The 21986-nt window shown below is 33.8% G+C and overlaps 2 protein-coding genes across 5 annotated transcripts in view; one reads left to right on the top strand and one right to left on the bottom strand.

The window, feature by feature from the left end:
- Positions 1 to 21986, bottom strand: part of LOC123264607 — a 97012-nt gene that overhangs the window by 33643 nt on the left and 41383 nt on the right. The gene's annotated exons all lie outside the window — the stretch shown is intronic.
- LOC123264623 lies at positions 102 to 18130 on the top strand. Of its 4 annotated transcripts, none has more exons than XM_044728011.1 (7): positions 105 to 322; positions 9318 to 9518; positions 9626 to 9942; positions 10026 to 10483; positions 10578 to 10650; positions 10999 to 11168; positions 11323 to 13522. In XM_044728011.1, the coding sequence occupies exon 7, from the start codon at positions 11332 to 11334 to the stop codon at positions 13369 to 13371; it is 2040 nt and encodes a 679-aa protein (XP_044583946.1). In that variant the 5' UTR covers positions 105 to 322; positions 9318 to 9518; positions 9626 to 9942; positions 10026 to 10483; positions 10578 to 10650; positions 10999 to 11168; positions 11323 to 11331; the 3' UTR covers positions 13372 to 13522. The 4 variants fall into 4 exon arrangements, 3 of the variants coding, with proteins under 3 accessions (XP_044583946.1, XP_044583945.1, XP_044583947.1); XM_044728010.1 differs by having other exon boundaries at positions 10574 to 10650; XM_044728012.1 differs by lacking the exons at positions 105 to 322; positions 9318 to 9518; positions 9626 to 9942 and having other exon boundaries at positions 9953 to 10483; positions 10574 to 10650.

Below are 21986 nucleotides of genomic sequence, written 5' to 3'. Positions count from 1 at the left end.
CGTAGGCTTGTAAGTTAGGTCCCAATAAAAAATTCAGAATGTAGCAGTAAAATTTGAAGTGATAGCAGTTCTTCAATTTGCTTAGAATAGTCGATACACTACACAAATAATAATGTACTTAGAATTCTTGAAATTTTTAGTTTCTTTTTTTTTTCAGGTGATCCTAAGTATAAACCATATGTTACTAGTGAACCGGAAATGTATTCTGGAGATCTAGATGGAACTGAAGATTTTCTCATTATTGCTTGTGATGGTCTTTGGGATTACGTTAATGAAGTAACAGCTGCCAAGCTTGTGTATGAACAAATTTCTCGAGATTGTCGTAAGTTAATTTTCTATCTCTACCAGATGTTATATTCGGTGTTACCTGGATGACATTCATTTTTTCATCGAAAATAATTCAGTATAAAGTATTGTTTCTTGAATGTACACAGTAAAAATTTTGCGTCAAAATTTAGTGTTAAATATTTACCATTTTTATGTGTAAATTTAACATTTATTCTTTTAAATCAACACAAAAAAGGGTTAAATATTTAACATAAAAATTTTTAATACAATTTTTTGACGCAATGACACAAAATTTTTACTGTGCACAAATTTTTTTGTATTTATAATCAAATAAATTTTTACTCATCTTTTTATAAAATGTTCCTTCTAATTCTAAAAGGACGGTCAGTTAAAGGCATATCTAAAAAAATGTAAATTCATTTATAATATAAAATCAAAATTATAATTCAAAAATCAAGTGGCGTCCCTCTAGAATGATGCAATTAATAAGAACTTAACATAACTTATGTGAATTATAGGAATTCAAGTATTCAAACTTTACTATTCGCTCCGTGGGCAACTTATACACTTAACTTTTCTATGAGTGTGTTTAGTGTCCATGAGTATCCGTGTTTCGTCATATAGTTCCGTCTTTTTAGGCAAAGGTCGCGTCTTATAGAAAATTGCATGTAAATTATTCGTCACACAGTTCGGATAATCTAACACCTCTGGCGTTAGCATCGATGGCCACGGAGCGAATTGAGATTCCTCATATACACTGAAAAACAAAAAATTAATTTGACGCAATAGAGAACTTCGTGAACTAAGAAAATCATTTTGAAGAGTCATATTGTCTTAAATCAAGACGAAAATTTCTAGTATCAAGTAAAATTTGCTTAAATCGAGAGAATTTTTCAGCTCAAGAATTTTTCCACTTGAATCAAATTAATTTTTTTTTTCATTGTAAAATGTTTTTTATATATAATCCATAATGTTTTGCATTCATCAATGAAAACAAAAATTAAAAAAATTATAGATATTGCTGAAGAAAAAAGTAAAAAAATAGTTTTATTAGGAGACTTTAATATATATTTGAATAAAGATCACATTTATTTTTTAAAATGCTAGAATAAAAAAAAATGGTGACCTACCCGAGAAAAAATATTTATATATAATTATATATATTTATATATAAATTGGTTATATATGATTATACATGAAAAATGGCCAAATATAATCATATCTAATCATATATAATTATTAATTATATATTAGGGTGTTTCAAAAAAAAAAAAAAAAAATTTTTTTTTTTTAATGGTGTTGAAAAGTTGAAAGTACATTTAAAAACAAAAATTTTGGCGCCTATTAGAGTCCTTAATATTAATATTAAGGTTTGCCTCAATTCATTTGTAATTTTTCTATTTAAATAACACGAGAAAACTTTTTTTTTATTTTTGAATTTTAATTACTTTGGAATGGCTTGTTTACGCAGTATCCCAGAAAGAGGTCTTATAGGAAATTTCACGCTCTACAAAAAACGTTCGATGGTCAAAGTTCCTCAGATCAACCGTTTCAAAGATATTTGCAATCAAAAATAACACCAATCAAAAATTTCAAATATTTTCCAATAAAATTGCAAAAAAAAATCATACTTTATATTGATATTGTTTTTTTTTTGTAAAATCAATTGAATTCTGTTAATTTGAGATTTTAATTTTTTTTTTTCTTATTTACTCCATACGTAACTCACAAAAAGTACAAATACATAAATATAAAGGTTAAAATTATCAAACAAATGATTTTTGGGTCTCTTTTATAACAAATTAATTTTATATTTCTTAAAGTTTATAAATTTTTGTAAGATGAAAGTGTAAAGTTCCTGATCACACTAACTAAACAAACACTCATCATTGTATTTTATTAAAAATGTTAAAAAAATTATAAATATATCAAATCAATTCAATCAACTATAAAATTTGATTAATTTTTTTCATTTAAAAAATATTGAATGAGCTTTATTCAGCTCCGTCGATAAAAGTAGTATATTCATTTGATTTGAGTAATGTAGTTAGTAAGCTCTGTGTTGGTAAGCTTGGTCGTTCAGTACCAATTTCTCTTTGTTGCTCTGCTTTCAATGCTTTGTTCTATCTTCTCGTCATTTTCTTTCTTTATTGATACTGATTGTTATTTAAATTCGTTATATTATTAATTTAATTTGCTTATAATTAAAATATATGTTATAAATTTTATGATCACAATGGTGAAAACAGTGTACTTGATTGGTGATGTATTAAGTGAATTTGGTGGAAAAAAATTACCTTCATTGAAAGAGGTTATGTCACTTTTATTTTATTATCTCAAAACGAAAAATTTTTCAGTGAAAGAAAGCATATCAACCACTGTCGACAAAGTTTTCGAAATTTGGTGTGTGGCACAAATCCCGACAAGAAAGAAAAGATCTGCTTTTTTAAAACTAACCTCAAATCACAATCGATGGAGGAATTTACAAAAAAACTGTAAGAGGAAAAAGTCAAAATCTCAAAAAAAAAATGAATCCCTTTTTCGGGACGAATTAAATAAACTATTTGATATAGCTCATGCTGATGTGCTAAATTTACTGGATAAAGAAAAAAGATTATTTTATTTGGGACAAAAATCTTCCAGTCGACGTGGTTTTATTTCATATAATTCTCAACCAATTCTAGAAGATGTTGAAGATATGGATGTTGATGTAAGCGATGAAAATAATAACTACAGTAATAGTGATAACAATAATGAAGAGAACATTGATATCAATTATAATAACAATAATGATAGTGGTACATTTGATGTCGGAGAGTTCGGTAATGACAATGTTGACTATTCTTGTACAGTTGAGACTGATAATGTTGTTAATCATGAAATATAAAGTCAATCATCTAAGTTATCCCAGAAATCTTTGGAAAGTAATACTTCTCGTATAATCTCTGATTATGAAGATGAAATTCCAAAACAACAAGTTCCTAAAATTGATCTAATGACACCAGAACTTGCTGCGGCTTTGGATAGAACTAATGTGAGTAGTAGGTCGACGACTTACATTTTTGCTGTTTTATTATCTAGCCTAAATATTGATTGTGCAAGCGTAAACTTCAGTCATTTGACTATTCACCGAGCACGGGAAAAATTTCGCAAAGAAGCGACGTTAAATCTGAAAACTAATTTGGAAACTGATAATTATGTGCTACATTTTGATGGAAAACTGTTGTCAGATATTACAGGTATAGAACAAGTTGACCGGCTTCCTATTATTTTATCATCATCAGGTAAATTTCAACTGTTAGGAGTCTCCAAACTAGAATCTGGAACTGGACAAAATCAAGCTTCAGCTATTATTACAACAGTAAAACAATGGAATATTAATACTGATAACATCAAAGCATTGTGTTCTGATACTACAGCGTCAAATACGCTGTAGTATTTTGGAAGTTATAACACCAATCAAAGATGAAATTTTGAAATTCGTTAATAATCAAATAGAAGTAAAATTTTTTAATCCAGCGCTAAAGAATTATCAACTGATGTTAAAGTGAAACATGAAAATGTATGAAGTTCCGTATAATCATCCATTTTACAGCAATAATTAACCCCGTTGTAAATAAAAATATTGGAAATCAATTTCACATGATTATTACACTCTTAATCATCATTAACGATTACAATTGCATTTGTAAAATATTTTGTAACTTTTACTTCACATCAGTTGATAATAATTAATGTTCTTTACTTTGAGGTTGCAATGTAATAAATTTTATTTTGACTTTGAACTTTTTTTGTAGATGGATCATTGTCGTGACGATTACCGTGAACTCCTGCAATTATCATCGATATTTTTGAGTGCTACTACCACAAATATTACATTTAAGCGTCCTGGAGCCGTCCATCATGCAAGGTGGATAGCTAAAGCAATATATAGTTTAAAAATTTTTTTATTTAGAAATGAATTTCATCTTACTAAATCAGAAATAGCTGGATTACGAGAACTTAGTTTATTTATCATAATATTCTCTTTAAAAGCTTGGTATACTGCGCCGTGCGCTATAGCAGCACCTAATAATGATTTAACTTTAATTAAAGAATTAATTTCATATAAAAAATTTAATAATACTATTTCACGGGCATGCTCAGAAAAATTAGCCGATCACTTGTGGTATTTAAATAACGAGTTGTCTGTTTTATCTCTCTTTGACGAAACTGTTTCAGTTGAAACAAAAAGAAGAATAGTTCATGCTTTAAAAAACTGTGAAACCAATTAAACTACAACGAGTCGTTTTATAATCGATAAGAAAAATTTAGAGTCATTATTAAATAAAGATCTTAGTCAATTTGTATCTATGACATCGATAAATCTGTTTAAATCGTTTGATTTGTCGTATGATTTCATTGATGAGGATGTAACTTTGTGGCCTCAGAATCTAAATTATAAAAGAAACTTGGAGTATTTTTAGAAACTTCAAGTTGTAAATGATGTAGCAGAACGCGGCATGGCATTGATAGAGCAGTATAATCGATGCTTAACGAAAAATGAAGAACAGCTTCAGTATTTATTGCAAGTAGTAACAGAACACAGAAAACAATAGCCTAATTGCAATAAAAATAATTTTATAAAACTGTAATATTTTCAAGTTAGAAAAAATTTTATGAATTGTTGTTAAATATTGTTTTTTGTTATAAAGAATTAATTGTTTAATAGAATTTATTAGTATTTGGTAGAAAATAAAATAAATTTGTTATAAAAGAGACCCAAAAATCATTTGTTTGATAATTTTAACCTTTATATTTATGTATTTGTACTTTTTGTGAGTTACGTATGGAGTAAATAAGCAAAAAAAAATTAAAATCTCAAATTAACAGAATTCAATTGATTTTACAAAAAAAAAAACAATATCAATATAAAGTATGATTTTTTTTTTTGCAATTTTATTGGAAAATATTTGAAATTTTTGATTGGTGTTATTTTTGATTGCAAATATCTTTGAAACGGTTGATCTGAGGAACTTTGACCATCGAACGTTTTTTGTAGAGCGTGAAATTTCCTATAAGACCTCTCTCTGGGATACTGCGTAAACAAGCCATTCCGAAGTAATTAAAATTCAAAAATAAAAAAAAAGTTTTCTCGTGTTATTTAAATAGAAAAATTACAAATGAATTGAGGCAAACCTTAATATTAATATTAAGAGCTCTAATAGACGCCAAAATTTTTGTTTTTAAATGTACTTTCAACTTTTCAACACCATTAAAAAAAAATTTTTTTTTTTTTTTTTTAAACACCCTATTATATATAACAATATTTAATTATATATTTATTACATCTAATTAATTATTGGGTTAATTTTATGGATAGAGTATTTAATATGGTCCTACGCAATTCTCTGTAACCAATTAAAAAGCAAAAAAAAAATCTAGATATAATTTTACGGCTATAACACCAGCGGTCACCCATCCAACTATTAACCCTGCTCAATGCTGCTTAACTTTAGTGATCTTCGTGCGTCTTGAAGTTTCTGTCTGCTATGCTGCTGTCTTAGATGATAATGATTTTATGATCTACATAATGTATCATACGAGTTTATCATAAATATAATATAAAAATTGATGTTATAATATATTTGGATAGTCATAATTCATAATTTATTTATTTTACCGAATCTCATTATAATATAACACATTTAAATAAGAAAATAAATGACCATAAAACGTGAATGATTTTACTATTAGGTAGTAGCAGAGCAGACCAAAACATCTCATAGGAAATATAACAAATTTTGTATTTCAGAATTATTTAAACGTAATTATAAACATTATTTTACACTTTTTGTGATTACCAAAGAAAAATTTTTATATATGTTAATTATGTATAAGCATATATAGTTATATATAATTATATATGGGACTATATATAATCTTGCATGGCTGTATATTGCTCCATATATAGTCATATATACACGGAAAGATTAGAACCCGACTAGTTCGTGTTCTGCACCAGACTCAGTCGTGTGCAAGAAAAAATGGAAGAAAAATTAGTTTACAACAGACTGAGTCGTATGCGCACCAGACTCAGTCGGGTGCTGCACTAGAATCCGTGCGTAATAACCAGTCTGGCGCCGCATACGACTGAGTCTGGTGCAAAACACAAACCAGTCGGGTTCTAATCTTTCCGTGTAATTATATATGATTATATATGACCTCATATACAATTCCATATATAATCATGTATGATTATATATAATTATATATGGAACTATATATAATCTTGTCTGGCTGTATATTGCTCCATATATAGTCATATATAATTATATATACTTATATATAATTGTATATGGAACTAAACAGGGTGTCCCAAAAGTCACGGACGCCATTGTAGCATCTGATGAAAAAAATAATTCTGAGACGAAAAGTCCTTAACCATTTTTCAATTAACCGCATAGATAATTAATTATTAATTAAAAATAACGTCTCTTTATTTGTTAGAGAGAGAGCGCCAGTGTCCAGTAAAGTATGTGCCAAACAAAGACACAACTAACTGTATGACTAACTAGTTTCTACTAGCTACGTAGTCACACATATTTACTTACACATTCACACGTGCAAGCGTCTTCGTTGGAACGCACTAAGATAATATATAAGAAGGTATTCCAATCGTGCAATGCATGATGGGAAATGTGTCAAGCGGTCGCGCCGCCACGAGTGTGTCAGGAGTACTAGCACTTAGTTAAAGTACTTTCATGCTAACTCTTATAATAATAATAATAATAATAATAATAATAATAATGTTTCATTTATTAGCTTTCCTAGCTATACATTTTCACATTTACATTTTTATCAATATTGCACAAATAATTCATAAACTTCAATAAGCCTTTATCATATAACAACAATATAGATCCCAAATTAAATATTCTTCTTTATTATTTCTTCTTTTAATAATCTTTTAAAAGTCATTAAATTTTTTGAGTTTTTCGTTTCTCTCGTCAGTTTATTATAAATTTTAAAACCATAAAAGTTTAGCGTTTTTTGAGCCGTTTTCGTACGTACTTTTTTTACGACTAAGTCATTTTTATTTCTAGTATTATAATTGTGATTAAATTTTTCAATATTTCTACATAAATAGTCTGGAGTTAAGTCATTCAACATTTTGTAAACTAAGATACAGACATTATATTTAATTCTTTGTTTCACCGACATAAAACATAGCGTTTCAAGCATATCTACAATTCTCGTATATTTATTTACTCTTAAAATTGATCTCATAGCTCTGTTTTGAGTTTTTTGCAGAAGTTCCAAATATCTCCTGTCAAGGTTAATTAATAATGTTGAACAATACTCATAATGTGGCGCTATCAATGTCTTGTATATTGTTATTCTCGTTAAGTAACTAATTTCATCCGCTATTCTTTTTAAAAACCCTACTTTCTTACTTACTTTTTGCGATACATAAATAGCATGACTTATAAAAGTTAAATTTTCATCTAAAATAACGCCCAAGTATTTGGTTTCAGTTACTCTTTTAATAGCTTCATCGCCTACCCTAATATTACAGTCATTATCTAATTTTTTTCTCTTATCATGCACTATCATATATACCGTCTTTGTTGTATTTATTTTTAATGAGTTACTATCTAGCCAATATTCCAGTTCTTTTAATGTTTTGTTTAATATTTCTTCAATTTGTTTTATATTTTTACCTTTTAGATACAAAATCTTGTCATCTGCAAACAACTTACACTCACATCCATACTTTTTTGCTATATTAACTATTTCGTTTATGTACAGTATAAATAATAACGGACCTAATTTTGACCCTTGTGGTACTCCATATTTCACCTCTTTCTTTTCAGATTTTGCGCACCCAAATTGTACTTGTTGAGTCCGATCAGTTAGATATGATGTAAACCAATTCAACACATCACCTTTCATTCCATATCTTTCTAATAATTTAATCAGTTTTTTCCTGCATATTGTTTCAAACGCTCTTTTGAGATCAATAAATACCACTCCAATTATTTCACCTGCATCTAATATTTCTCTCCACTCACTAATTGTTTTCTGCAATGTAGTTTCAGTTGAATGTTTTTCCCGGAAACCCGACTGTTCTTCATTAAGTATATTATTTATTGTTATGTGTTGTACTACTTGTTCTTTAACTATTTCTTCCACAATCTTTTCCAAAGCAGGTAACGTGTTTATGGGCCTATAGTCTTCGGCTTTCCTACTTCCAGTAACTTTTGGTATCGGATGTACTATTGAGTTTTTCCATTCTGTCGGTACAAATCCTTTTCTTAAGCTACAGTTTATAATATCAGTTATAATTGTTTTATTTGAATTCCAAATTTTTAACACCATATCAGCAGATAGTTCATCACTCTTCCCTTTGTTTACATCAATTTTTTTTATAACTTTATCAATTTCCTCTTCTTCTGCGAGCTTAAATTCTCTCAGGCTGGGCCCTCGGAGAGTCAGACTTCGGGGACAACCCCCCTGAGCATTTAATAACATAATAATAATAATAATAATAATAATAATAATAATAATAATAATAATAATAATAATGAATAAATAAATAAAAACACATAATCTGCTTTTGAAACCATTATTTTTATTTTTTAATATTATTAATTAATTGTAATTAATAGTTTACAAACCCTGTCTGCGTCAATTTCTTTTGTAAATTTTTTCTGAAATTAAGTTAAGAAGTTAAATTAAATTAAGAAGTTAAACCTGATTTTTCCAAATGCAGCTTATCAGCTACCTCCGTTCAATGTTGTACATGTGCTGGTTTAGCGCGCCTTATTTTGATATACCTGCCGACTATCCAGACAGGGTTCGGACCCTGCAAATACTGATTTTTTTTTATAAAATTTTCATTTTTAGTCCTAAAAATATATTTTTTTTCAATTTAAATTAAATATCACTATATTACATTATAATTAATTTCATTTTCTTATTACCTTAATTAATTAATAAATACTAACTATTAATAATCATAGATAAAATTATTTATTTAATAACAGCTGCACAATTATGGAATCGATGTTATAAACAATTGTCTGTCGTAAATTTAATTACTTAAAATAAATTTTATATCAATAAATACTTTTACAAATACAATTACAAAAATGAAAACTATTGCAAATACAAAGTCAAGTCGTGCAAAAGAAGTTTCAAATAATTACAAAAAATAATTATATACAGAACAGTTTATCGAATGATAGGTAAATCATTATGGTATATTTTATTCTTATTTTTTTCTTACTAAAAGTAAATTTTCTATGATCGATTATCATATTATTACTCATAAATTAATATTTTATAATTTTAGCTGTGTGTGATACGAATTTTTATGGCGGCAAATATTGAATACTACGCTACTCATTGTTATTTACTATAAATGTTTTGAACAATATATTGTTTATCATTATAATTATAATGAATACAGATATTATTATACGATTAAAAATGAAATCTGTATATATTAATAATTCAGTTCACAAGTGTGTATACTTGCAAAATGAAGTTTTTGATTCATTTGATTGATAAACGTAGTATAAAGTTTGCGATCGTCATTTATTCAAAAATATCGATTTGTTTGTAATGACGCTTGGTTGTTGAAATTGTTTATTGGCAATCTAAAAAAAAGTAAGTAGATATTAATATTTTTATTCAGTGTTATCTTGATAGTGATTGGTATTTATTTAATAATAACATATTATTTATTAAAGATTATGGGTGGATGTAGCTTCCCGAATTGTCACAACAGCAGCGAGAAAGGTTTCAAAGTTATGCGGTTTCCTAGGTGCACTGATATCAGGAACAAGTGGGTAACAGCTTGCAAAATTTTGAAACCCATTAATGAAAATTCTCGGCTGTGTGAAGTATATTATTTTAATAATATAATCTGTCCATTTAATTACATGAAATCTTTTTAGGTAACTTTTTCGTAGAACTGGTTAATTATAATCTGTTTTATTTAATTTTTGACAGGGTCATTTTAGTAAAGAATTATTTTATCACGAAAATAATTTTTATAAATTAAGAAAAAACGTCATCCCTGATATTTTAACACCGTCGCCTCATAAACCTTTTGATGCTGATATTAATAATGATAATGATGATGACGATGATGACTACTCAATCAGCAGTAAGAGACGTAGGTCCGGAGTTTCAGAACTAACTGAACGTAAGTTCAAATTAATTTTTTAATTTATTACATTTTGTTAAATGATATACAATAAAAAAAATTAAAATAAAATTTATTATTTCATGCAAGTCAGTATTTCGACAATAAAGTTTTATAATAATTTCAAATGGTTAAATAAAGATATGGAGTGTAAAATTTATGTTTGGGTAAGTGAAATGTCTGAAGGACAATTATTAACTCCTGTATTATTTTGTGTGTTCCTTTTCCTTTTTTATAGCATGAAAACTCTAATTATGATGTCATAATTGATTATTATGATCATAATTGATTTAATAAATTAAATCTAACAATTATGTTCGCTCAATAACTTATGGTGACTTGGGCTTTCAGAAAAATTGTACTATTGTTGTTATACTATCATATCCACTTAATATTTATTTAGTTATAACTTAAATACTATAGCATTGATATCATTCTGTCGAGTGTTAATTTTCATTTTAACATAATATTTTATTTCTTATTAATTCTGCTTATGTATATTTTGGATAATGTAGGATTGGAAATTTCACCAAATGAGAATATTCAAGACTGCGAAGAAGTTTTTCCTGGAACCTCATACAATTCTAGCCAGCCGAGTGATAATTTTGAAAAGTCACCGCGAAAATTACTCTTGGAGCAACAAATCAACGAGCTTCTCAAGGAGAATACAGCATTAAAAAAAAAGGTAATATAAAATCTAAGTATTATTTAATCTAAAATCTAAGTACACTTTTTATTTTGTGTGTGATTAAATGTTATCAGAAGCAATCTAATATAATTATGTTTTTATGAAGCAAAATTTTTAGTAATAATTAATAACTAATCAATATTTCTTTCAAGTTTCTCACATGGCTGAAAAATCAACTACGCTAGATACTAACTTAAAAAAGTTTTTGAATCCAGATCAGCTGTTGTTTTTAAAAAGTAATGCTTCTACGAATTCTAAACCTTGTTCAGAGGAAACCATCAAAAAAGGTTTAAGAATTCGATTACTGATGGGTACTAAAGCTTATAAAAGCTTAAGGGATATCGAAGGATTTCCTTTGCCTGCGTTTTCTACACTTTACAGTAGACTATCAGGTTTCAACTTTGCTCCTGGAACTTTCCATAGCATTATTGAATGGCTAGGGATGAAGATTCGACAGAAACAAGATGAAACTGCTCATTATTGTGTGCTGGCCTTGGATGAAATGTCTATCCATCCAGCTGTTGAGTATGATCGCGCCCTCGGTAATTTCATTGGATTAGTAACTCCGGAGTTAGCGAGAGACTCAAATGAGGCTGATACAATGGCTTCTCACGCGATTGCATTTGTAGCTCGTGGCTTAACTAGTCATTGGAAACAATTAGTTGGCTATGCGTTGACTGGAAAATCAGTGACTTCTGAATGTCTCTGGAATTACGTGCAAAAAATCATAAGAGAGCTGTATCAACAGGGCATTATTGTCAAATGCATCTCAACGGATGAAGGACCTACTAATGTTGGTATGTGGACTCTGAACAGCATTACCTCCAGCCGTTATTTGATTAATTCTTCTAGTCAGCATCCATCAAACCCTGATGAACTTCTTCATTGGACTTCTGATGTTCCGCACGTCCTGAAACGCATTTGGTCTCAATTGTTGAAGACGAAGTTCATTCTTAGCGGGCCTATCGTCCAAGCAAACAATTTACCATTGTCTGAAGTTGATATTGCGCATGTTCGGCAACTAGTAGAATTGCAATCACTCGGTGGGCCTGTGTTAGTTACTGGTGTTACTGCTGCAATTCTAGATCCATCGCAATTTGATAAAATGCATGTTGGACTGGCTAAAAAAATTTTGAGTGAAGAAATGGGACGTGCATTGATGTTTTCTGCTCAGACTGGTTATCTTCCGCAAGAAGCTATGACAACCGATTGGTTTATTTTATTATGCAGCCAGTGGTATGATTTGATGGTTTGTCGCCATAAAAGTCATTCTCTTGGAAGTGATGAATCTTCTTTAGAACGTGTTGAGTTTCTTCAAAGCTTCATTGAGATTATCAAAGATCTACAATTTACAACCAATAACAAATGGAAACCTATTCAACGAGGGATAATTCTTGCTACAACGACAGCGTTAAATTTACGTGAAGATCTGGTTTTATCAGGAAAATTTCAGTATCTTCTTACGGGACGTCTAACTTCAAGTTCTGTGGAAAACTTATTTTCTCAGATCCGAGCTGGTGGTGATATTCACCTAAAACCTCGTCAACTACGGTACCGAATGCGCTTAGTCGCTGTTGCTCAGTATTTACGAGTTCCGTCATCTGCATCTTATGAAGACGATGATGAGCCTTATTATTTGGAATTTTTAAAACAGAAAAAGGATGAACTTCGTACTACTGATGACGATAAAACACTCGATGCAATTGAAATGCCAAATAGTTGTATACTGTCAGCAATCCAGGAGTACGGACTTTATTACCTTTCTGGATGGGCGGTATTTGTATCAGCCAACGGTTGCGAGGCTTGTGAAACAGCAACTATTTCTTCAGAACCATTGTACAATGCGTGCTCGGCTTGGACGGATGCAATAAATCGTGGGAACTTAAAACATCCGACTGAAGCAGTGTATCAACTTCTGAAGATAGCTAAAGAGATTTTTAGTACCTATAGAAAATCACTATTACACCTGCAGGATGTCCATCGAGTCTTAATTTTGAGTGTTCAAAATGCCCTGGCAAATCATTCGTTGAACTTTCCAACGTGTCATAATATTTGCGATAAAGTTCTTGGAAAATTTATTTCCTTGAGACTGCATGTGCTCGCCAAAGACATCACGGTACGACCAAACAATCCAAATTTTGTTGTCTTCAGTTCTCGGAGCGCATATATGCGTACTTCAACGAAAACCGTTCGCAAATGAGTTCATAACTTAAATTGATTTATCTTTGTCTCTAAATTTATTTTTTTCTATAAATGTAATTGAAATCTAAACATTTTAATGATTTTAATATGTGAAATTGTTTAACGTTAATTACTACTTAAAATGTAGCAAGTACTGAGCCAAATAATATTGTTTATGATACTATATATTTGTTACATCTTCTTTAAATAATAGATACTGTAGAGGTTTTCAATTTTTAAGTTTAAATGCATTTAAATTCAACAATTGTCAATGTTTTTTTGTAATTATTTGAAACTTCTTTTGCACGACTTGACTTTTTATTTGCAATAGTTTTCATTTTTGTAATTGTAATTGTATAAGTATTTATTGATATAAAATTTATTTTAAGTAATTAAATTTACGACAGACAATTGTTTGTAACATCGATTCCATAATTGTGCAGCTGTTATTAAATAAATAATTTTATCTATGATAATTAATAGTTAGTATTTATTAATTAATTAAGGTAATAAGAAAATGAAATTAATTATAAAGTAATATAGTGATATTTAATTTAAATTGAAAAAAAATATATTTTTAGGACTAAAAATGAAAATTTTATAAAAAAAAATCAGTATTTGCAGGGTCCGAACCCTGTCTGGATAGTTGGCAGATATATCAAAAGAAGGCGCGCTAAACCAGCACATGTACAACATTGAACGGAGGTAGCTGATAAGCTGCATTTGGAAAAATCAGGTTTAACTTCTGAAAAAATTTACAAAAGAAATTGACGCAGATAGGGTTTGTAAACTATTAATTACAATTAATTAATAATATTAAAAAATAAAAATAATGGTTTCAAAAGCAGATTATGTGTTTTTATTTATTTATTCATTATTATTATTATTATTATTATTATTATTATTATTATTATTATTATTATTATAAGAGTTAGCATGAAAGTACTTTAACTAAGTGCTAGTACTCCTGACACACTCGTGGCGGCGCGACCGCTTGACACATTTCCCATCATGCATTGCACGATTGGAATACCTTCTTATATATTATCTTAATTAATATATAAATTCTTAAACAATAGACATCTATAAATATAGACTAGACAATTTAGAAACCCGTGATTTTAGACATCTGTAAATTTTTTATTTATATTAATTCATAAATTCAAATAAATATACAATTAAATATATAATTGCTTGCAATTTACAAGCTAATAGAAATTGAAACAGAATTCTATAAGGCTCTAGAGCACTAGACCTCAACCTTTGAATGTTTACGGAGTCGGTTCTCCAGGAGTTCGGATTAGGGAGCGGCGATTCCACGCGTTCCAAAAATAAAACCTAGACATTTTTAAAATAGCAAGTATCGATTTATCAGAGTTAGCTATTCATGGAGATTTACGAAGTCGGTTATCCAGGAGGTCGGATCAGGCAGCGTGAGCTTCGCGCTCCAAATAATAACCTAGACATTTTTAATCAGTGAGTGTCGTATTTATCCTAGTTAACTACTTATGGATGCTTACGGAGTCGGTTCTCCAGGAGGTTGTGGATTGGGCTGCGGATTCTCCGCGCTCCAAATAAACAATCCTAGACAATTTTAAAATAGTAAGTGTCATTTATCAGAGTTAGCTACTCATGGAGGTTTACGGAGTCGGTTTCCAGGAGATGCGATTGGCGGTGGCAGATTACCCGCACCCGAAAAAATAACCTCAACATTTTTAAAATAGCAAGTATCGTATTTATCAGAGTTAGCTGTTCATGGAGGTTTACGGAGTCATTCTAAAGGAGGTTGCGGATCAGGTAGCGGTGAGATTTCCCTGCGCTCCAAATAATAACCTACTCTCTAAAAAGAAATCAGTGGAATTTTACTCGTTCACCAGTGGAATTTCACTGATTCCAACCAGTGAATGCAATTCCACTGGTGAATCAGTGAAGTTCACTGGTTGAATCAGTGAACAAAATATCTGCGCGCATGCGCGCCCATGTCCACTGGTTAAATCGGTGGAAATCCACAATTCACCAGTGAAATTGTCATTTTCTGTTGAATCTCACCGCTGCTACGATCCGCAACCTCCGTAAGCCTCCATGAATAGCTAACTCTGATAAATACGACACCTTGCTATTTTAAAAATGTTTGGGTGTTTTCGGAGTGCGGGTAATCCTGCCACACCTAATCCGCAACCTCCTGGAGAACCGACTCCGTAAACACTCCATGAGTAGCTAACTCTTATAAATACGACATTTACTATTTTAAAAATGTATAGGGTTATTTATTTGGAGCGCAGGGGAATCCCGCGGCAGTCCTAATCCACAATCTCCTGGAGAACCGACTCCGTGAAAGCCTCCATAGAGTAGTTAACTTAGGATAAATACGACACTCATTATTTAAAAAATGTCTAGATTTGGCTTATTTGGAGCGCGAGGAGCATCTCACAGCTGCTTGATCCGCAACCTCCTGGAGGAACCCGACTCCGTAAAGCCTCCATGAGATAGCTAGCTTTCTGATAAATGTGATACTTGCTATTTTAAAAATGTCTAGGTTTTATTTTTTTGGAGCGCGTGGAGACTTGCCTTTCCCTAATCACAGCTTCCTGGAGAACCGACTCCGTATTCCAGGTTAAAGGGTTGGCCGTGGCTCTGAGTGCTCTAGATTAAGTATATAGAAATTCTGTTTCAATTTTTTATTAGCTCGTAAATTGCAAGCACTTAATTATATATTTAATTGTATTTTTATTTTGAATTTAGCAATTAATATAATATAAATAAAAATTTAATGTCTTTTACTGACTTCTCTGAATTTAGTTCATTTTATTTTTATCCAATGCCTATATTTATATTTGATAAATTTTAAAATTATCTAATTATATCGTTGTCTTTTTTTTAATATTATAATGAAAGTGACGTCATCCCCCTTCCACCACATTGGAGGTCCACCCTCTAGTCTCAAGGACCGATAGTGAGGGATGAGAGTACAGGCGGGCCTTGTACTTACCCCCACCCTTGGGGTAACTCTAGGACCCCAGCAACGAGGGAGGATGGTGGCACTTCCGAGAGGATCCCCAATTCGTACACTTCGGTTATCGTCATTCTATTGTCCCGTATATTATTGTACCCTTTGAGTCATATCTATTTGTATAATCTCAATATTCTTAATAAACGTCTTGTAAACGAATAACGCGTTTCTTACAGCTTCAGAAGTGGGATAAAAAATGGTCATTATTCGCGAGTATTAATAAATATTATTGTGAATAGTGATTGTGTAGTGCGATTAACACAGTATTAAATTAGTGGATAACTATTGAGTGAAATAGATTAATCAGTGTTGATAATGGCTCGTTCACGTGATAGAAGAGTGCGTTTACGTTCTCGCAATCGATCGCGAGATACGTCACCGCGAGTGGAGCATCGAAGTAGATCATCGCAAAGTTCGCGAAGACAGCGCAGACATTCGCGGAGTGACCGAAGATCGCCAGAGTGGCAACGGGCGCTTCACCAATTGATCGAAACGGTGAAAATTGTGGTGGATCGACCAGCACCACGAGCATCGAAAAATACTGAGGGGAAGACACTTATCCCGAAGTTCAATCCCCAGGAGAAAAATCAAACAATCGATGTTTGGATTCACCGAGTTGAGGAATTGCAGAAAATCCATGGCTGGGACGACACGACCATCGCAACTCTTGCCATGGACAACCTAAAGGGCGTCGCGAGGACTTGGTATGAAGGTCTACCAAGTATCATATTTACCTGGACCGAATGGAAAGAACAGCTGAAGTCAGCGTTCACGGACCACACCGAATTACCCGAGCGATTGACCACGATGCTAGCTAGAATAAAAGGCAAAGATGAACCAATGATGCAGTATTACTTTGCAAAACTGGCACTGGTCACATCGTGCAATATCCAGGTTAAAGAAGCAGCAACATGTATAGTACACGGAATAACGAATTATTCCTTGAGGATGACCATCAGAAGAAACGATTTCCAGATACCAGAAGAGTTGAGAGTCTTCTTGAGCAAAGCAGAGGAATTGCCGGATAACCGTGGTGATAAGAACCATAGCAAAAACCACCACGAGCGGCGACATTCCGCCGGACAACAGCGGAATTCCTCTCGTTTCAATCAATCGGCAGAGAAATCACGTCAGGGTTCAATCAAGCAGGAGAAACGAGAATCGACCCAAGGGTCAGCGGCACCGGCAACAAAATCAGCGGATTCAGTTGAATGTTACCGATGCCATAAAACTGGACACATCGCCAGGCATTGTCCAGAAAATAAAACGGTAAATAAGGAGAAAAAGGTTCTGAGTATAGGAACAACTCAGCCACGAACGGAAGATGGGAGATTCTAGGAGGCGGTTGTCAACGGCACCTCATTCAAGGCGTACGTGGACGCCGGGAGTCAATGTTTTACCCTAAGGAAGGAAGAGGCTGACACCATGCAGCTGGAGTTGCAGCCGACGGAAGTAGTGCTGCGAGGTTACGGAAGAGGTATTGTCCGGCCGTATGGAGTTGTCGAAGCCAAATTGAAGATTGATTTGGCCGAAGGAATCGTCGAGATCCATGTCGTACCCAACGACCTCCAAAATGTACCACTTATTGTGGGACAACCATTTTTAGATCTACCAGGAGTCACCATGGTCCAGAGGGATGGGCGCTTGCGGCTGTTTGACAAAACAGTGGCTCATCTACCAGAAATGGAGAAACTTCCCCCGCAGAAAATAGCGCTGTGGGCTAAAGAGACGACGGTCATACCACCGAAGCATGCAGCTAACATCGAGGTTAAGGTGAGAAGTAAAATTATTGGTGATTTATATGTAGAGCTAAGCGTACGTGGTAAAGAAGGTCGGGAACATTGTATCCCAAGAAGCATGTTAAATACAGAAACTGGGATGCTCCCAGTCGTTAATTTGTCTGATAGACCGTTAATTATTTATCGAGATAAAATAATCGCCAGGACTGAGCGTGCTCGGGAGGAGTCTTTAGAAGAGAGTAACATTAGAATAATGATGCGTACAGTAAAAACAGAACCTCAAAACGATTTACCGCGTGATCAAATCTTAACCGGTCCGAAAGTATCTCCATCTGAAAAAGATGCGTTGTATGATTTGTTAGACAAATATCGCGATTGCTTCGCATCTAATGTGTCCGAACTAGGTCACACTCGGGCAGCGGAGATAAATATCGAATTGAACAGTAATTCTGTAGTAGCTTATAGGCCCTACCGATTATCATACGCGGAACGTGAGAAAGTACGTGGCATAGTCGACGAGCTAAAAGAAAATAACATCATTCGAGAGTCGAATTCTCCGTTTGCCAGTCCCATTCTCTTAGTCCGGAAAAAGAACGGTTAGGTCAGAATGTGCGTTGATTATCGAGCCTTAAATGCTATAACAAAGAAAGACAGGCATCCGCTGCCGTTAATTGACGATCAACTCGATAGGCTACAGGGAAACTCTTTCTTTACAATATTAGATTTGTTTTCGGGATATTACCAAATACCCGTCGCGGAAAGTTCCATCGAGAAAACAGCGTTTGTCACGCCCGATGGGCAATACGAGTTCCTTCGAATGCCGTTTGGGTTAGCCAATGCACCCGCTGTGTTCCAGAGGATGATAAATCAGGTCATAAATCCCTTACGCGGAACTATTTGCGTCTTAGCATTTATGGACGACATCTTGATTCCATCAAAGAACGTTGAGTCTGGGTTACATGCGTTGAAGCTTGTGTTACAAGCGCTGTGGGAAGCGAACTTAACTCTCAAGTTGAGTAAATGCATGTTTTTACAGTCGAAGGTCGATTACTTGGGTTACGAAGTAACGAGTCAGGGGATTAGGCCGGGTGGCCATAAAATCGAGGCTGTTTCCAAAATTCAAGTACCTCACGATGTTCACAGTGTGAGAAGATTTATTGGCCTAGCCAGTTATTTCAGGAAATTTATCGAAAAATTTGCCATAATAGCTAGACCACTTACACTGTTGACAAAGAAATCTGAGGCTTGGCGTTGGGAAAATGAACAGCAGGAGGCCGTCGACATTTTAAAAAACAAATTAGTTTCGAGGCCTGTACTAGCGTTGTACAAGCCTGGCGCGGAAACGGAATTACATACAGATGCTAGTAAACTTGGGTTAAGCGGAATATTGTTACAACACCAAGACGATGGTGCTATAAAACCTATTGCATACTTTAGTAGACAAGTAAACAAAGACGAACAAAAATACCATTCTTACGATCTAGAAACTCTTGCAGTCATAAGCAGCCTACAGAGGTATCGGGTTTATCTATATGGTTTCCGGTTCAAAATTGTTAGTGACTGTAGCGCACTGCGGGCCACCTTCTTAAAAAGAGACTTATTGCCGCGCGTCGCCAGATGGTGGATTCAATTGTTTGAATATGACTGTTACATTGAATACCGAGCCGGAATAAAAATGCCCCATGCTGATGCACTTAGCCGCAGTCCGTACGAACCGGGTGAGATGTCCGCTAACATCGAAGACATTGGGTTATTGCACATCGAATTAGGTGATTGGCTATTATGCGCGCAATTACAAGACCCGGAATTGAAACGTATTCACGAGGCACTAAGTCACAACAACTCTGATGACGCGTGCCGACAGATTCATAATGATTATGTATTAAAAGAAAATCGCGTATTCCGAAAAGAAGCGGGTGGACTTAGGTGGGCTGTACCGCGAGCGGCAAGACAGCGCATTGTCAAAATTTGTCACGACGATATAGGTCACCCAGGGGTTGAGAAAACTTTGAATAAATTGCGAGCAGATTATTGGTTTCCGTATAGCAAACGTTACGTTAAAGAGTACATCTCTTCGTGTTTAGAGTGTCTGTATAATAAGGGTCCCAGCGGGAAGCAGCCAGGTCATTTGTACCCGATAGAAAAGGTCGCCAAGGCAATGGACACTGTACACATCGACCATTTGGGTCCCTTTGTGTTAAGTACAAATAAAAATACGCAGATTCTTGTAGTAGTAGATTCCTTCACTAAGTTTACATTTGCCAAGGTCGTTAAGAATACGCAGGTTGGGCCCGTAATACGAATGCTGGAGAGCATTAAAGAGTTTTTCGGGTTCCCACGGCGAATTATTAGCGACCGAGGTACAGCATTTATGAGTCACAAATTTAAAGATTTCTGTCGGGAAAATGGTATAGTACATGTGGCTACTGCCGTGGCGACTCCAAGGGCAAATGGTCAGGTAGAACGTTACAACAGGACAATTTTAAGCATGTTATTAGCGAGCGCTAGAGATGACCGACGGTGGGATCAGGAATTGCCGAACGTTGTTTGGGGAATAAATAATACTATCAATAAAGCCACGGGTAAATATCCTTCTGAGTTACTATTAGGGTTTCGACCGCGGAACGCTGCTGAGTCGCGCATTCTTAATGCGATAGGGAACGATTCTAACGATCCTGTTGATCGCGAGCAGTCTCGAGAAGAGGCAGCTGAGGCGATCCGACGCTCACAGCAAGAGCAGCAGGAGCGTTATAATCTCAAAAGGGCCCCTCCTCGGCTGTTTAATTGTGGCGATTTAGTACTAGTTAGACGAATAATTATTAGACGAATAATTATAATTAGTAGTAATGACGGGTCAAGTAAAAAGTTACTACCTAAGTACGCTGGGCCATATAAAATTACCAAAGTTCTGAACAACGATCGTTACGTTGTCGAGGACATGCCAGGTGTCCCTAGGTCACAGGAACCATACACCGGCGTGTATCCGGGCGAGAAGCTGAAACTGTATATCACTGGGGTCAGCAACGCTGACTCCGAGCACAGCAGTGGCGAAGACACTCCACCTGCTAGTCCACCGGGTATGCACCAACCTATTATCAATAAGGATCAGGTTGTGGATGGAGCAAATGAGAAACTGAGGCTGACTAAGGACGGCCGAATAGTAGCTGAGATGAGTCGTGTGATCGTTGAACGATCGGGCGGTCATGTAATGACTGGGCGACGACTCCAACGTCCTGATAGTTGCGTACAGAAACTGCGAAGATTGCTAGTCGATCAAGCGCCAGTGGCGATGGTTTCTGCGCACTACTAGTGGTTAGTGACGGATGTCACGTGCATGTGGTCGTCAGTAAGCACTGACGATGTCATTGGGCTCAGCTTATTGCATGTAATGAAGATGAATGAGCATGAATACGACCTGTTTATTTGCATGACCACAGTTGTATTATTGTCGAAATTAACACCCATTATTATTGTGCACAGGTAAAAGACGGGTAACAAGGAGCATGGCGGCGGCTGGCACAAGCATGAAGGTAGACAACCCTTCACGAGGACGTGAATAACGTCAGGCTGGCCGACTGAAAGTGACGTCATCCCCCTTCCACCACATTGGAGGTCCACCCTCTAGTCTCAAGGACCGATAGTGAGGGATGAGAGTACAGGCGGGCCTTGTACTTACCCCCACCACTTGGGGGTAACTCTAGGACCCCAAGCAACGAGGGAGGGGATGGTGGCACTTCCGAGGAGGATCTCCCAGATTCGTTACCACTTCGGTTATCGTCATTCTATTGTCATGTAAGCTTATTCTTGTACCCTTTGAGGTCATATCCATTTGTATAATCTCAATATTATTCTTAATAAACGTCTTGTAAACGGATAACGCGTTTC

Source organism: Cotesia glomerata, linkage group LG5, assembly GCF_020080835.1.
Source record: "Cotesia glomerata isolate CgM1 linkage group LG5, MPM_Cglom_v2.3, whole genome shotgun sequence".
Lineage (NCBI taxonomy): Eukaryota > Metazoa > Arthropoda > Insecta > Hymenoptera > Braconidae > Cotesia > Cotesia glomerata.
Note: the sequence above shows the minus strand (reverse complement) of the source record. Positions and strands in the feature narration are given on the sequence as shown.

Excerpts from the sequence above, each read along its gene's own strand:
- LOC123264623 (XM_044728011.1), top strand. The coding sequence starts at position 11,332 with ATGGCTGAAAAATCAACTACGCTAGATACTAACTTAAAAAAGTTTTTG.